This window comes from Cucumis melo, chromosome 3 (assembly GCF_025177605.1).
Source record: "Cucumis melo cultivar AY chromosome 3, USDA_Cmelo_AY_1.0, whole genome shotgun sequence".
NCBI lineage: Eukaryota > Viridiplantae > Streptophyta > Magnoliopsida > Cucurbitales > Cucurbitaceae > Cucumis > Cucumis melo.
The window spans coordinates 22,700,023-22,717,691 of record NC_066859.1 but is presented as its reverse complement, the minus strand read 5'-3'; the positions used below and the strand labels follow the sequence as shown (position 1 = coordinate 22,717,691).

At 36.6% G+C, this 17,669-nt stretch overlaps 1 protein-coding gene across 1 annotated transcript; it reads right to left on the bottom strand.

Moving 5' to 3' along the window:
* Positions 1–1,873: 1,873 nt before the first annotated feature.
* On the bottom strand, positions 1,874–14,319 carry LOC107991494 (uncharacterized). Its single transcript, XM_051082887.1, has 17 exons — positions 13,678–14,319; positions 12,709–12,759; positions 7,216–7,269; positions 6,024–6,158; positions 5,735–5,947; positions 5,571–5,663; positions 5,368–5,484; positions 4,856–5,287; positions 4,709–4,765; positions 4,391–4,621; positions 4,082–4,320; positions 3,829–3,996; positions 3,636–3,740; positions 3,487–3,535; positions 3,294–3,389; positions 3,108–3,211; positions 1,874–1,997 (listed from the first exon to the last, which is right to left on the bottom strand). Exons 1-17 carry the CDS (start codon positions 14,317–14,319, stop codon positions 1,994–1,996), a joined length of 2,790 nt encoding a protein of 929 aa, XP_050938844.1. The 3' UTR covers positions 1,874–1,993.
* Between the last annotated feature and the right edge of the window lie 3,350 nt (positions 14,320–17,669).

Genomic DNA, 17,669 nt, shown 5'->3' with positions numbered 1-17,669 from the left:
CATGGGTAGGGTAATTACACTCATGCTTCTTCACCTGCCTTGAAGTATAAGCTATTACTTTCCCTTCCTGCATGAGCACACAACCTAATCCTTGTCTCGAAGCATCACAATAGATCACATACTCCTTTCCTGTTACAGGAAGTGTCAGAATAGGTGCTGTCACCAACTCTTCTTCAGCTTCTAAAAACTTTGTTCACATTTATCCGACCACTCAAACTTAGCATTCTTCTTTGTTAGAGCTGTCAAGGGTAATGCTAATTGTGAGAAATCCTCAACAAAACGTCTGTAGTATCCGGCCAAGCCTAGGAAACTACGTACCTCTATTGCACTGGCTGGTCTCTCCTAATTGACAACAGCTTCCACTTTCTGCGGATCAACACTAACTCCGCCTGCTGAAACCACATGCCCTAAGAACACCACTTAATTCAACCAGAACTCACATTTGCTGAACTTGGCGTATAGTTTATCACGCAGTGTTTGTAGAACAATCCTCAAATGTTCATCATGGGCTTTTTTGTCCATTGAGTAAACTAGTATGTCATCGATGAACACTATTACAAACTGATCTAAATACTGATGGAAGATCCTGTTCATGAGGTTCATAAAAACTGTTGGCGCATTCGTTAAACTGAATGGCATTACTAAAAACTCATAGTGCCCATACCTCGTTTTAAATGTTGTCTTAGGAATATCTGATTCCCTAACCTTCAACTGATGGTATCCTAATCTCAGATCAATCTTAGAGAACACTACTGCTCCCCTTAACTGGTCAAACAAGTCATCGATGCATGGTAGAGGGTACTTGTTACGTATCGTGACCTTGTTTAACTGCCTTTAGTCAATGCATAATCTTAGGGTACCATCTTTCTTCTTCACGAATAACACTGGAGCTCCCCAACACTACTACAACTTTGGGTTTCAACGACGCAAAATATGTGTCATAAAGAGTTTCAACGACACACTTTTCGCGTCATTGAAGCCACTGTCAAGAAAAGCTCTTTAACGACACTTTGGAAAATGTGTCGTTAAATATGATTCGATGACACTAAAATTGTGTCATTAATACCTTCACCTTGACGCAATAAATATGTCGCTGTCATCTATAAAACGACACCAATATAGTGTCATTAATACTCTTACATTGACGCAAATTATGTGTCACCGTTATCTATACCTTGACAAAAATATATTGTCATTAATACACTTACATTGACGCAAATCAAATGTCGCCGTTATCTATACCTCGACACTAATATACTGTCATTAATACTCTTACATTGACGCTGTAATTGTGTCATCGTTATCTATACATTGACACAAATATATTGTCATTAATACACTTACATTGACGTAAATCAAGTGTCACCGTTATCTATATCTCGACACTAATATACTGTCATTAATACTCTTACATTGACGCTTTAATTGTGTCACCGTTATCTATACCTCGACACGAATATATTGTCATTAATACCATTTTATTGACGCTTTAAATGTGTCATCGTTATCTATACCTCGACACGAATATATTGTCATTAATACCCTTATATTGACACTTCAAATGTGTCACCGTTATCTATACCTCGACCCGAATATATTATCATTAATACCTTTATAACGACACTAATATATTGTCATTGTAAATGTTTCGTTACACATAGTTTTTGCCAAGAAATGTGCTTTGACGACACTGTTGCTGTTTACTAAAGGCTTATATGTCGACACATGTTTGGTGTCGTTATTATTCTTTTTCGCAGCACGTATTTCCTGTCATATATTTCTTCCTTCAAAATAATTAATTACTACATTTTAACATTATGCACATTTGTTTGGAAAGATATTTATATTGATAATAAAAAATGTAAATTACATTGTCGGTAAAGGTTTTCCAATAATCCAAAAGATAAATTAACTGTAATATATGTACGACCTAATCTAATCAAACTAATGTAGGAATGAACTTGATCGATACCATGATCCATCTATTCTTCAATTACCTACAAAGTTGAAGAAAATGAACCTTAGTCAACTTTCATTACGGAAAATGCATAAGCATAAGCATAAACATTAAGTACATTCCAAATAGGAACTTTTTAACATAAACGTCCAAAGTTCATACAACCAAGGTTCTTTATAAAAGACCCATAAAGAACACAAAAGATAAAAGAAAAACACCGACTACATAAGCATAAGCATAAGCATAAACAGAGAATCAAATAAATATGTTTCAATTCAATCTTTAAAGACCTAACAATATTCTGATTTAAATTTAAAACTTAAGCATACACGTATCCTTAGCCCCCCTTCAAAGTCATTTATAAACTTAAACATTAACTTAGCATCTCACTCACTCCTTCCAAGGTCATTATCAAAAATAAATGTATCACTCCCCTCCCACCCAAGTCATACAACCAAGTTTCTTAGTAAAAGATTCATAAGGGAAGCAAAAGAGAAATAAAAACACCAACTTCATAAGCATAAGCATAATATATAAGTAATGCAATAATTTGTTTTGATTCATTCTTTACAGACCCAACAATGTTTCAGTTTGCATCAAAGAACAACTTAAGCATAAACGTACCCCTAGTCCCAACCCCCCGCCCCCCCAAGTCATTTCTAACCTTAGCAACTCACTCCCTCCTTCCAAGGTCATTATTAAACATAAATGTATCTCCCCCCCCCCCCCCAATTTCCCACTCCCTCACCCCTTCTAAAGTCAAAGTTGAGCTTAAACATGAACTTAGCACTCCCACCGTCCCGCTCCCCACTTCCAAGGTCATTAATAAACCTAAACTTACAACATGCCTCCTCCATTCCACAAACACCTATGCTACGAATAAAACTACATTTTATTCGTAAAACATGTGTAAGCAGAACCAACAAAATAGCTAGCTTATCAATGACTACCATAACTGCAGGATAGTCAACACAACTATGAACAGAGATCCAGAGTACATGTCAACATGATTCCTCAAACATATGTCTAAAAATCAACAAAATAGCATTTCAATGACTACCATAACTGCAGGATAGTCGACGCAACAACACGTGTTGTAATAAAATCCACACAAAAATTCATATAAAGTTGTCTCGTTTACAAATTTTACCTTTGAGATTGGGAACAGAAAATATATTTGTTAACGAATTCAGCCCACTCCGTTCTTACGACATCTAAATCGTCCTGTGAGTATGTTGAGGTTGATCCTTCCATCTATTCATCATTTAAAAATGATTTAATATGCAACAATTGTACATAACATAAGTAGTTCAAAAAGGTAAAATGAAATACTTACTACTTCAATGATTGTCCTGTTGCTTGACAATATTATATCCCGCATGAATCGCATCACATAATACCCGCACTCCACAATGCCACCTTGCTTCGGACACTATCCATCAGAGAAAAAGAACAAAATACCCATGATACAGTTGCAAAACATAAAGTATGTTTACCTATTTCTTCTACTAAATCCCCATTCCTCATACCTTGATTATCCTCCAAACAGGCTTCTTCTTGTTCGAAATGTCGAAAGCCCTAAGAATGCATATCAAACAACGTAAGTTACACAATCATTGTCTCATATGCAACATATTAACTCATTATTGTTTTATCATAGATAAAAGTTCCAACATACATCCGGACGACATCAGAGGCATCATTGTTAATTCGATTTCTCAAAGGATCCATCCAATATGCAGTGCCTCTTGAAAAATCGATGGCTATTAGACACCAATGGTTTCTATATTGACAGGTAAATGTGAGTTAAACTTAGAATGAAGGTCATATAGTTCATTAGATGCATTAGCTGAAAAAAGTTTTGCACATACCCTGAATTGTAAGGAAACATCAAAATCTGACGATGGTCGGTCCCAAGCAATCTAGCATTCAGGATCTGTGCTCGATCTTCTTTACTTATACCAACTGAAATAGAGCCAGCGTCTGCAAACTTGTAGGATCCCAACGTTCCATTCTCTTCCATCACTTTGTAGAGGTGACTACAAATATGAATAGCATACTCGACTTTACTGCGTGGTACACGTTATTATACTATGTAATTGATGTACAAAAGAGGTAACTTACAACATGAATGCATCAATGCATTGGGTTGATATAGGCTGCATTTGACAAAATTCTTGGAGTGCCTCGAGGAATATGCAACATTTTCGTTCATACCCAAAAACTTTAGCAGGTACGTGAATTTGAATTTTTGACCCAATATAATCAAGTTCCCATAGCAATAATCGTAGTGTAACTGGTGCTCTCTTTGTATTCAGTGTCAACGACGGTAATCGCGGATCAGCTTGGTACACGCTTTTCATCTGCCACAAACATAAAATCTCATCCATATGAAAAATATTTAAACCAAATCTATTGTGAAAAACACATTACCTTTTCGTCTAGGGGAATGACTAAATGACGAGGCCATAACAACTGTGAACCAACTTCTTGGGAAAGCATAGTCCTACCTTCCCTTGTTGGAACAGGAACGAAGCAATTACCATCGGTAACCATGTCCACTGATACCTTCACGTTGTCACCGTCCATGTAGTAGTCGAAAATAGTTCCAGCACCGACAACATTGTCCTTAGTCCCAATTGCAAGTCGACAAGAAGTGCCATCCTACAATATACATTGAAAGAAAATATGATCATATTACTATATTGCATCTGAGAAATTGGAAACTATAGGAATCAAATTCATACTGACCTTCACTTTTTTCAAAGTCTCAATCGATGCACAAACATATTTGTTCTCCTCACCAACCTTCGCCGCACATAAGTGTTAATTGATAAGATATTTAATCATTAAAAAAATAACGTTTGAGTTAAAAAAATAAAAGTAGATGCTTTCTACCTTATCTTCTTTTTCTATTGTCAAGTCCTCTATTGTCAAGTCTTCTAGAACTTGTCTATTTTCTTCTTTTGCGTCATGATCATTTGCATCATCTGATGTGTCAATGCTTTTAGAAGCCATTTGACTCTTGATCTTGCTCTCGTCAGTTTCTCCCTTTGTGGCCACTTCAGGAACCTTCTTATGCTTCATTAATTCTGCTTCCAGTTCTAAGATACGAGCAGCCATTCTCGCTCGCTCTTCAGCATAATCTTCTTCTTTACCGACCTTCTTTCGTTTTTCTCTTGCAGTGTGGAAGTATTTACTTGGTGTGACGTATTGACCCACCCCTCGAATCCTTCCTGGTGGATCATTCCCTCCGATGGCTTGCGATAATATATCACAAGTTACGTTGTCCATTGAATGAGACGCACGTTTTGAAACAAGTAGGTTGTCCTATCATGAAAAGGTTATAGTATTTTTAGTAACTACACAAAAAAAAAAAAAAAACAGCCTTAGAAGAGGAAAGTACTTACAATTTTATTGGCCACCTCCTTTGTGTCTATGTCTGGAATTTCTCCATCTTTAGTAGTTCGTGCTTTCTTCCATACTAAAGCACGATCAATTAACTCACCATTAGATGTGCTTGCTTTCTGAAAAAGGAAAGAACATTATGATTAGTTATAACGCATTACATGTTGCATTATGTTAACAAGCATATATACTATTCTCTGCGTACCATCTCTTCGGTAAGGTTTGCATAACCTTTTCGCGACATTCGATGGTTGTACTTGTTGTTCTTTCTCCGCTCACGTCCCTTGTTGCTAACCATCTTCACACATAAACTACATTTTAGTATAATTACTGTCATATATGAATGAAGAGAATGGTGATTATAGTTACCTCAAATTGTTCGGTTAATCTGGAAGCGACAAATATGTTCCAATGCTCACGATCGATGAAAGAGTATTCTGTTGGTGGGTCTTTTAGTTTCTCCAAATCTTTCTTATATGGTAATACATGCTTTGTAGTTAGCGACGACTTGAAGTTTCGAAAACATACACTCGCATTTTGTAAAATACTCTTTTTGGATCTGGGGTCTACTACGAAGCCACCCTATTACATTACATTATATAATGAACGTTAGTGACAAAATGCGAACAACGTTACTAACTAAAGGTCAGAAAATTACCTCAATTAGTTCGTAAATTTTATCTTTGAGCTCTGTAGGTACATCCTTCCAGGATTGGTAACTGATCGGAACATGAACCCGCACGGTTGTGTGAAATTGGAATTCATAGGTTTCCGCATAAGAGAAGTTAGCCAGCTGGGTAGGTTAGAATACCTACAAGATCTTTTTAAAATATGTATCTTCATATTACAACATGAATGCATTGGTAAAGGAAAACCAAACATCAATGGCATATTGAAAGAGAACAACATTGGCATCCAAATAAAACCTACTTGAACACCTTTAACTTATGCAGGACATAGTTCTCAAAGAGCAGAAAAACCCAAATGAAAAAGAGGAAAAAGCGAGATCTTAATTATCAATTACTCAGGCTAACTATTACTACTCAAGGTGGCAACATTCTTCTCTCTTATCTCTATCATTTGCAAGTGCTAGGATAAAGAAGAAAGTCAGTTTTCAATATTTAAAAGTAAACGTATATGATAAACATCGTTTAGTAAACATATATGAACTTAACTTTCAGCATAAAAAATGCCAATGGGAGAAAAGAGAATGATGGAAACGGACTGAATTATGTTAGGGCTCACGAATTACCTCAAATAGCTTTCATTACGGACTGAATCTTGATTGTTTTATTTTTGCAGAAACATTTGCGCTCCTCACTATTTTTGTGTCAAGTGCAGCCTGTGAAATCGAAAGTATAATAAAAAATAATCCTTTTGTATTTGTTGCTTCATGCATAGGAATCGATGATCATATATAGATATGACTTCTATCATTATACAAACAATATCTATATCAACCATTTAACCTTTGGAATTCTAACAAGGCAGCTTTGAAAAAAAAAAAGTGGCATCCTAGTAACTTCAATACATTAAATATTTCAATGATTAGAGTTAAGCTTGTTTACAATCATAAATCTTACACATATATATTTAGATTCAAATAAAAACAACATAGATCAAACTGCTTCATTATGAAATATATTGAAATTGATAACAAAAGTATACATATAGATGCAATTTAAAAAACTGAAAATCCAAAGGGACCTGATTAGAAGTTGTTATCTAAATAGCTATAAAGTTTTTCTTCAAACTGATCAAAAGTCACCAATAATGAATTGGATTAAGGAGATAAAGGGATGAGTGTCTGAAGAATATCTGTGAAATTTGTGAAAACAAAAAAGTAGTACCTGAAGAATATCAACGTCGAGTATGAACCTTAGAACTTGTTCCTCCAAATAGACCTGCTGTCAACGGAGTAAGAAATTAAATATATTGAATAACAATTGAAAAGGAGTGGGTAGACTCTTATAACAAATAAATACTTAAACAATATTCTCGTAAACTGCTCTAAAGAGGCTATATCAAACATGATACAGCAAAAATTGTACAACTATCAAATCGACTAAATAACAACAGTAGCAAAAGAATTGACAGTTACTGTTGAAATTGCAAAAGTGGTGAACGTTTTCAGATACTTTCTATAAACCATGTAGGCAGAGCAAAGTGTTTTTCATATCCTTAGTAGTTAAGCACATGTCTTGCATCTGATAGATTTAACTCCACAAAAGGAAAATACCAAACTCCACTATTCGCACTAGATTATTCCCATAGATTCACACGATGCCTTTTAAGTTGAGAGTTGGTGAAAGGTAGAATTCCACCAATATAAAAAAAAAAACAACAATATCAAACTGAAGACAAGAGAGGTAATGAGTTAACCATTATAAAGTTTCTCGATTAACATGCTAATAGAGATTATGATGTAAACACTATAAAATAGCTTTTACCTAAATCAAATAGTCTATTCACACATTCTGGAATAGCAGCTAGTTTTGGGTTATGCATTTCTTCAACTATTAGAACAACCTTCCTTGGTGTTCGTATTGGAAACATTATGGTTATTCATTAAGTAACAACAGAATGATGAAACAATGCAATTGGATAGCCTTCATTTCTGAGATCATGATTCCATTTTCCATTACCATTCCTTCTTAAATCTATAGCTTTGCCATTGCATCTGATGTGATACAACCCAAACCTTTCCCCCACTCTAAATCTTTTTTCTGATTTTTCTTTAGAGCTCTGACCAAGTAGCGATAATGGGATTTGGATACCGACCAGAAATGACTAGAGGAAATAATGTGGACCTACAACCTCAATGTTGGTGCAACACTTCCATCTAGCTATTATTGGAGATAATGCCTTGTGGCTTTTGCTTTTTTCTCTACACTGCAGGCTTGGTAAGTGAAACCATTAAAAGGGTTTAATTTCTAACCATCTCAATTGTCTCTCTGAAAGTACTAATCCAATTTCTGTCCTGTCAAGGTCAACTAGCATTTCAGGTTCAAGAAGAAGTTCCAACCAAGACATCTTTGTCTCATAAAGAGGGTTTTAATAATTACTCGAGTAAGAACAGAAAGCGAAGGTTCTTCTTAATGAAGAGTTTAATATACAATATGCTTCAAAGAGTACGGTTCTTGAAAGGTTAAAGAGAAATTATATTTTTCACAGAAAAGAACAGTACATTTATTAAAATCAAGTGTAATTATCATTCAGCTTCCACATTAGATAATAAAGAAACTCAAAACTCGAGATTGAGTTTCCAAAAACAAATTCTTTGAGAGCACAATGACAAAAAAAAAACCTCTTTTGACTTTCAACCATCTCAAATCAATCATAAATCATAAACTTAAATCGATACCCACGTCTAAGACCCAATAACATTTTCTAAGTTACACAAAACAATGCTCAAAGAGTTTACCGGAGCTATCATTTACTCTGAAACCATCTCAAACCTCATTCTTATAATACGAACCTAAACACAACAAAAGTTTAAAAGTTGGACCGAAAACCACATCAACAATAAACTCGAAAGGGATCAAAGTCTCGATACTCACCGAGAATTTACTAATTGAACCTTAACCAGGACAATATACTAACACCATTCAAAACTCGATAACTCGAATCTTAAGACACAGTACCATATGTAAATAAAACGAGTCAAATGGACTGTAGGTAACAAGAAAATAGCGAGAATAATGCTGAAACGCCACAACACGAGCTGGACATGGAAGATTAAATGAGATTATGAAGCGCGAGGAAGTTAAAAGATAGCAATTATACATTTACATATTGCCATCTTACTTTTAAAAATGAAAGGAAAAATAAAACACGCATTTTAGAATACTATGAAAAGTTCACACTGAAGCACCAAAGTTTAGAAAAGTTTCAATAGTCTTATTCTTCATACAGAAGAGAAGATAATCTTTGCATGCATCAATCACATTAGTTTCCAAGATGGTAAGTTCAATATAACATCAAATAAAAAAATGTGTCTAATGCATGAGCTGATGAGCATGATCTTGGCAGTTACTTTCTCTTGGATGGAAAATTAGAGTTTCCTTGGATGCTGGGAAACTATAAGAAACTATAAAAAGAAAGTTCCCAAAGAAGTAGAGGGGTAAATTTAAAACTGAAAACAAAACCCCGTATTAGCGTAGTTCATACGGTTAATAAGTGATGGTTAAGTTAACTATACAAGTTTAAACCGAGAATATTTCAGTTTATAGCTAGGAACCAAGCTATCATATTACTATACACCCTTTTGAACACCAGATAAGCAGAAAAACCATATCCATCTCAAGATCTTTGACAAATGTAACAACCAAGTAAATTTTCGCCTTTTTGGTGATGGTAAATTCAATAACACATTAAACCAAAATACAATGAATCTGTGACAAAGCTTTAGCATAATCTTCGAACTTGGATCATAGAAAACAAAATAACAGACCCAAAGGATGAAGCCAAAATAAGAATGATGACAACCACAATTGATCCACTAAATATGAGTGATGATCTAATGCAACCAAACACCCTGCATTCCAAGGAAGCCTTAACATGTTTGTGTAACCTAATTCCAGTCACAAGGAAGCCTTAACATTCCAAAGAAGCTTACCGGGTAGTCGGAACCAAATGCTAAGGATGCTTTGCAACTTAAAAGTGATCTAAACCAGAAGATGTTCGGGCTGCCAAGAAAAGATTAGATCATCAATAACCACATCTACTTTCATCAACTTTCATGTTTGTGTAACCTAATTCCAGTCACAAGAAAATTAAATAAATCAAGCAAAAGTATTTGAGTCATTCGGGCCAACTTCTCTTAAATCTAATTCTGGGAGTTGAAGATCTTTTTAAAATATGTATCTTCATATTACAATAGCATGCATAATTAGAGATATGAGCCGAAAGAGAACATCAATGGCATATTGAAAGAGAACAACATTGGCATCATAACATAACCTACTTGAACACCTTTAACTTATGCAGAACATAGTTATCAAAGAGCAGAAAAACCCAAATGAAAAAGAGGAAAAAACGAGATCTTAATTATCAATTACTCAGGCTAACTATTACTACTCAAGGTGGCAACATTCTTCTCTCTTATCTCTATCATTTGCAAGTGCTAGGATAAAGAAGAAAGTCAATTTTCAATATTTAAAAGTAAACGTATATGATAAACATCGTGTAGTAATCATATATGAACTTAACTTTCAGCATAAAAAATGCCAATGGGAGAAAAGAGAATGATGGAAACGAACCAGCAAAAAGGAGCGTTCTAGGAATGAGGATGAAAGTAGCACAGCTACAGGGAAATCGAAGAGAGGATGAACCTTATTATCATGTTTGTTTTCAGTCTCCTTAAAACCAAGATTCTGAGAGTTTGAAATTCCACTTCAAGTGCATTGTCAGTTAGCTATGTTTATTATATTGTGGTTTCGGGGAGAGGGAGGGAGGGAGAGAGGAAGGGAGGGAGGAAGGGAGGGAGAGGGAGGGAGAAGGAGGGAGTGAGAGGGAGGTAGGGAGAGAGAGGGAAAAAACCTATCTTCTTTTGGATTTATGAAAAAAGGTTTTGCATACCAAAGGTTCCTAGAAAGTACAAGGTGTTCCTTTAGTCTGCTTTCTTCAAAGGGTTTAATTCGATATGATTACGTTCAAGAAGTATCACCTCTTATTTGTATCCAACATAACCATTCTTTCCCAAAGTACACACCTCTTCTTGAACTCCCATATCTCTAAGGCTATAGGCAAAATTTACAAAAGTCTCGAACTTTAGTTTTGTTTGCCCTTATAATGTTATGGATTCTCTTCTTCCAATGTTGGTTGTTCAAAGATTAGGAGAACCTTACTTCATGCACCTTATATTCCAACTTTGAAAGACCAAGGAGAAAGCTTCCAGCCAAAGCACAAAGCCAAGGTTCGACACCTAGGGCCTCAATCGATGTGGCCATCCTTGCTACATTTTCAGACCAGCAAGATATAATAAGATTATTTCAACAAACAACTTTTCAATCTACAGAGTTATCTTCCTAAATGAGGTGAAAAGAGAGGGATCAAACGTACTTCTATTGAAATTCTTTTAAAATATAATTATTCCCTTTCAATTAATGGCGTGACTAAATCGAAAATATTAAATCTATTTGTGTGTAATGGTGTGACTAAATTGGAAATATTAAATCTAATATGTGTAAAGTGTGAACTTTGTGGTTCCTGACAAATGAAAAATGTACTACACTAACATTATAAATTTATTTTGTAAATTTGTTATTATGGTACAGTTAAATAATCCCCTCCACGTATTTAGAAATGTTTGTTTTCTTCACAGGAGAGTTGGGAACAAGGAATGAAAGAGTGGTCACAGCAAAAAATTATCCATAAGCAGAACTTTTCTGTTCCATCTCGTGGAAATACAAATCTTAAGGCTAAAGGTCTTTTTATTTTAATAATATGTGGCACATAGGAAGTGTGTTTGTTGAGCTATGTTGATCATTTTGCCAATCTTGATATCAAAAGTTCAATTACCTAACCCAAGTATTGCCAAATATGTGCATACATATATATATATATTGTCGTGAATATCCTAAGAGCTACAATCTTTTCTTCATTTTCTGAACGAGATTATTGATATCAACCATGACTACAAGAGATTTTAATAAGAAAGAAGGTTAGAAAACATGATCATAACTAATCGATTGACTCGATCTTAAACAGAATATCTATACAACAAACCTCAGCCGAACCACTTAGTTTTAGTTTCACACAAAACAAACACAAGTCAAAACCGAGCTCCTAGCTAGACCAAACCCACTACGAATTTTGGTCCATGTGATCGGATGTTACTCGCACTCTAAACTCAGCTATTGAAAATTGCATTAATTAGAAAAGGGTGTCAATAGATTTTGAAGAAATCCAAAAAAAAAACAACGATGAAAAACAAAAATTGCAGCCATAAGAGAAAGGTAACTAAGAAGAAGGGGAAGAAGAAGAATAAGAAGAAGAATAAGAAGAAGAAGAAGAAGAAGAATTGTTAAAATTATTATAATTTACCTTAGAGTTGAGTGTGGGATTACGAAGAAGTTGATAGAGGATTGGCATTTTTAATTTGCGGGATAATATTATGCTCTATACACAACCTTATAATTTACCTTTGCTTCCTTTTATACACAAATTTATAATTATGTATATGTGAATGAGAAAGGTGCTGTCTCACAAAGAAAACAACCACTAACTTACAAATTAATTAATTTTGCGATGCCTTGATATCTACATGGGATGAAACTTTGAATAAAAGATAAAGCATCGAAGTTAATTCTAAAAACGACAAAACAAGCAACTACACCAACCTTAGTTCCAAAGGGGCCAACAGGATGATTTATGTCAAGTATGTCTTTTCCCTGCAAACGTTAAACCAACTAAAATGAGACTTGCATCCAATACGAAAAACACATCCATCAGAAGCCAGCTTATAAAAAATATGAACATAAACCGCTCAGTTTTTGGATTGAGAGAGACGACGTCGGCGGCCGGAAATCAGATGCGAGCGGGGGATGATGGAGGGAGAAAACGGCAACGATCGATCGGGTGGTGGAGGGAGAAATCGGCGACGATGGTGGAAGGCTTATACGGCTGAGCTCGATCGGTTGGTGGAGGGAGAAAACAGCAACGATGGTGGATGGGAGGGAGAGAACGGCTGAGGTCGGACGACTTTGAGAGGTGGGTGGCGGACGGAAACGACGGCTAAGGTATGCGAGTGGTGGAGGACGGAGGGAGACGACGGCGGAGATTGGATTGAGAGAGACGGCGTCGAAGGCAGGGAGGCGGCGCGAATGGTGAAGTTAGGGCTTTTTTTTGACACTTGTAATTTGTGTCAAGAAATATTTTTTTTTTTACTAAAATTTGAATAACCTTTTAATGACACTTTAATTATGTCGTTAATTAGCGACGCAATATTTTTGTCAAGGAAAATTGTGTCAAGAATTAATAAAATTATTTTTTTATTTGAATAAGTTTTTAATGACACATAAATTTTGTCGTTAATTAGCGACGCAAATATTTTGTCAAGAAACATTAAATAACAACGCAAAAAATGTGTCGTTAAAAAGTCTGCATTTGTTAGTTTTAACGACACATTTTTCTTCCACCCCACTCTTTTTTACTTTTAACGACACAATAATTTGATTACTAGTGTCGTTGAAACTCAAATTTGTAGTAGTGCAAGGTGATACACTAGGCCTGATGTCTCCCTTGTCAACTAGTTCTTGCAGCTGCACCTTCAGCTCCTTAAGCTCGCTTGGAGCCATTCTGTATGGTGCCTGTGAAATAGGTGTTGTTCCTGGTAACAATCCAATTGTGAATTCCACTTCTCTACCAGGCTGCAAACACGATAAATCAGCTGGAAAAACATCTAGATATTCATTCACTACAGGAACATCTTCTGGTTTCAACTTTTCTTCTTGCACCTCAACCACGTGTGCAAGAAACGTTGTGCAACCTTTCCTCAACAACTTCTCAACTTTCAGAGCTGAAATCAAACTCGTAGGGATAATCTTTCTCTCACCCCTAAAAACAACTTCAGTCGAACCTGGTTTCCTAAAAGTCACCTCTTTCCTATGGCAATTCATCGAAGCATAGTGAGTGAATAAGAAATCCATTCCCAGAATTACATCCAACGCCTGCAACTCTAGGGGAAGAAGATCCACCAACATGCATAGACCTTCCACTACAACCTCACAATCACGCAACACTTCACTGACTAATAAAACGTCACCAACTGGTGTGCATATGACTAACTCTTCAGATAAAGGCTCTAGCATCCTATTCAGCTTGGTTAAAAACATACTAGAAACAAAGGAATGCGTAGCGCCAGAATCTAATAAAACACGTGCAGGTACATTACAAATCAAAATCGTACCAGTGATCACATCTGGTGCATCCTCTGCTTCCTGTTGAGTCATGGCGTAGACTTTTCCCTGCTACCTAGGTCTCCCCACAACTCCCTTTTGTCTTGCACCACTAGTTCCCTCCCCTGCAGCTGTTGAGATTCTCTACTACTCAACTGTGTGGGACTCAACTCCCTGGTCCCTCTGAACTGCTACTCTCAGCTGTGGACAATCCCTCTTGAAATGCCCTGTTTTCCCACACTGGTAACACACGTCGGCGCCAATAAGCCACTGACCCTGATGACTCTTGCCACAACTTACGCATGGGGTTCTCCTGGATTCACTAGCAACAGACTCTTGACCCATCCGCAATCTTGATACTGAGTTCGCAGACTGACTGGAAGCTCTCTGACTCTGCCTCTGATAAGCACTACCTAAACTCATCTGCCTCAATGGTTTGCCACCTGATGACGCTTAAAGTCTTGACAACCTGAAACATTCACTCCAGGTGTGAACCTCCGTTGCTCTGGACCTCGAATACCACTAGTTGTTGAAACTCCTCGACTAAGCTCCATTGCCGACTTTTCCTCTACAATACTCTACTCCACACGTAAAGCAATCTCTACTAGCTGGGAAAAATTCGTCCACTTGGCAATAGCAGTCACTAGGGTACGTATCTCAAAACGTAGCCCTCTCTCAAACCTGCGACACCTTTCACTCTCAGATGCCACAATCATTTCAGCATACCGTGAAAGCTCGGTATACTTCATCTCGTACTCGGCCACTGAAAGTGACCCTTGTTTAAGCTCTAGAAACTCATCTCTCTTTGCCTCACAATATGTGGTGGGATAGTACTTTTCCTCAAATATGCCTCTGAACGTCTGCCAATCTAACGTACGTGCATCATTGCACCTGGCTATAATGGATTTCCACCATCCCTCGGCCTCTTTCTGTAACAGAAATGTGGCTAATCTGACTTTTCGCTCCTGAGGACAACTCATTACGTCGAAACATTTCTCCAGCATATTTAACCAGGCCTCGGCGTCAGCTGGATCCGTGGAACCCTCAAACACTGTGGCTTCTAATTTCTTCTACCGTTCAATCCCATACATCTTTTCCGGATCACTAGGCCTTGCTCTCTCTGGCCTACCGATCTCCTGTGCAGATCTTGCAAATCGCTCACTCCCTACCTCATTCTGTCCTCTCGGGGTACTAGTTCCTTTTCAGATTGACCTTGGGTAGGATACTGCATCCCGTCCTGATTCTGCCTTCGTCGTCTACCAACGTGGTGGCATCACTCCTAAAACATACCAACACATTAGACATGCTATAGATACTTAACTCAGATATTTGATACTAAACTTATAGCCACATTTTAGTTTTGACTGGACTCCCTCTCAATAATACTCGAACCTTACTTCGCTAGTTCTATATGAACTGACCCAACGTCTAACTATTTACTTCCTAGATTTTTTTAACACTAACTACCATGTCTCTTTTCCCATGGAGCTAACTGCTCTGATACAAAGTTGTCACACCCCCTCCCGGACCACCTGCTATCTTAGCCCGAAAGACGGCGTGAAGCCAACAGACATCATCTCCTCTAACGATCCCTGCTGATCCTACTGAACGTTAAGCCTGATAAACATACCAATCTTATATATAGAATATTCAACATGGAATACCACACAGAGGAAACCACGAAAACCTTCCCAACATACATAAGATGCAGCCCTGACATCACTTGGTTTGTAAAATAACCTGATATAAACATCACGACCAAAACCTATACAACTAGAGTTTCATGACCACGACCTCCAGGATGATATTATTTAAACCTTACAAAACATTTCAACATGAACAGACTCAAAATACAACTCCAACCATGTACTGGAGTTTCATTCAGAACTTTCAACAGACGTTGACAGTGTATCAGGCACCGGGAGCTCAATCTCTACCTGAAAAGTGGGAAACATTTTGAAAAGAATGAGCTATGAGGCCCAGTGAGTGACTAAATTTAAAACTCTAAATGCGGACGTCGAAACATGTGATAAACCTTTAGACGTATAAATATGTTCAAATAAAGCATTTAACATAAACGTGTAATAAATAAGGCTTTCAAAAATATCTTTCAAGTTCATCATAAAAGAAAAATCTAACAAAGCATAACAAGTACATCAAACGTTTTAACTAACATGACCGATCTACGTGGTGTAGGGCACGTCCAGTACAATCAACGTTAACTAGTCCTACGATGTAGTGGGGCCCGTTCGGCACTCCCATCATCTTTGTCGTAGTGGAGCCCACCCAGCACTCACGACAGCATCGTTGTCAGGGAGTACACTCAACGTCGACAACGGAAATATAACTGGTGTGCACATGGTACCATATAGGCTCAGGCTCAATATCTCAGTCACGTCATCAATGGAAAGCTCCGCGAAGTCACATGAAAACATTTAAACATGCCTGTTTATCGTTATCTTTTGTAAAACTCAAGTTTATTTAGTTTACTCGTGAAAAACTTTAAATCATTATACAATATTTGCTAACACATGCTTTACTTTAAAAGATATCGTTTCAACTACTTTTCATTAAGTCATTAGCCACGTGCTCGAATATAACCCTCATTAGAAAATATAAGCTCAAAACTCATGTTTGAAACCATTCACAAAAACATGTATCATTCATAGAAAAACATGTAAAACATGTAATTACGAACAACTATTTAATAACATTTTAAAAATTGTTTTGTCACTCACATCATATCAAGTTCCCCGGTTTGTAGACTCGGCCTATTTCCTCTTAGCCTATCAACAACCAAAACCGAGCATTAGAATCATAGATAGGTTTTGTCCTTCCATGCTCATGAATTTCTAAACAATTAGATTAAGAATCACATTACAACCCACATTTTTCAGATTTTCCAGATTCGATATCCTAACTTCCAACACCCATAACTTCCTCAAAACGTAACCACAATTAATGAAATACACATAAAAATCTTCATTTTCGGACACTCTACAACTTATCTGAAGAAATGAAAACGAGACTCTCAACCAATTCGTCCAGAATTGCCCCGAACATAGACAATACATAATTCGAGGTTCTCTACCACTTCTTATCTATCTCCTGCAATTAACCCCACTTAAAGTCATTTTTGGCTCACAAAATCTCCATGAAAGTTTTAGGATATTGAATAAGCTTTCTAACCATACCAAATAGAGCTTCTGATACGACTTGTGCACTTCCAGAATACTCAAAGAATTAGAGAACAACAGAAATCCTCCTGGTTTACTCGAAAATCCTGTGCTCTGTTTTCCATTTCAAAAACCATTAACTTCTCATAATATTCAGCTCAAGATTCCTTCATGAATTTTTTTGGAAAAAGAACTAACTTTCAAGAAAATCAAACGTCACCTCTTAGT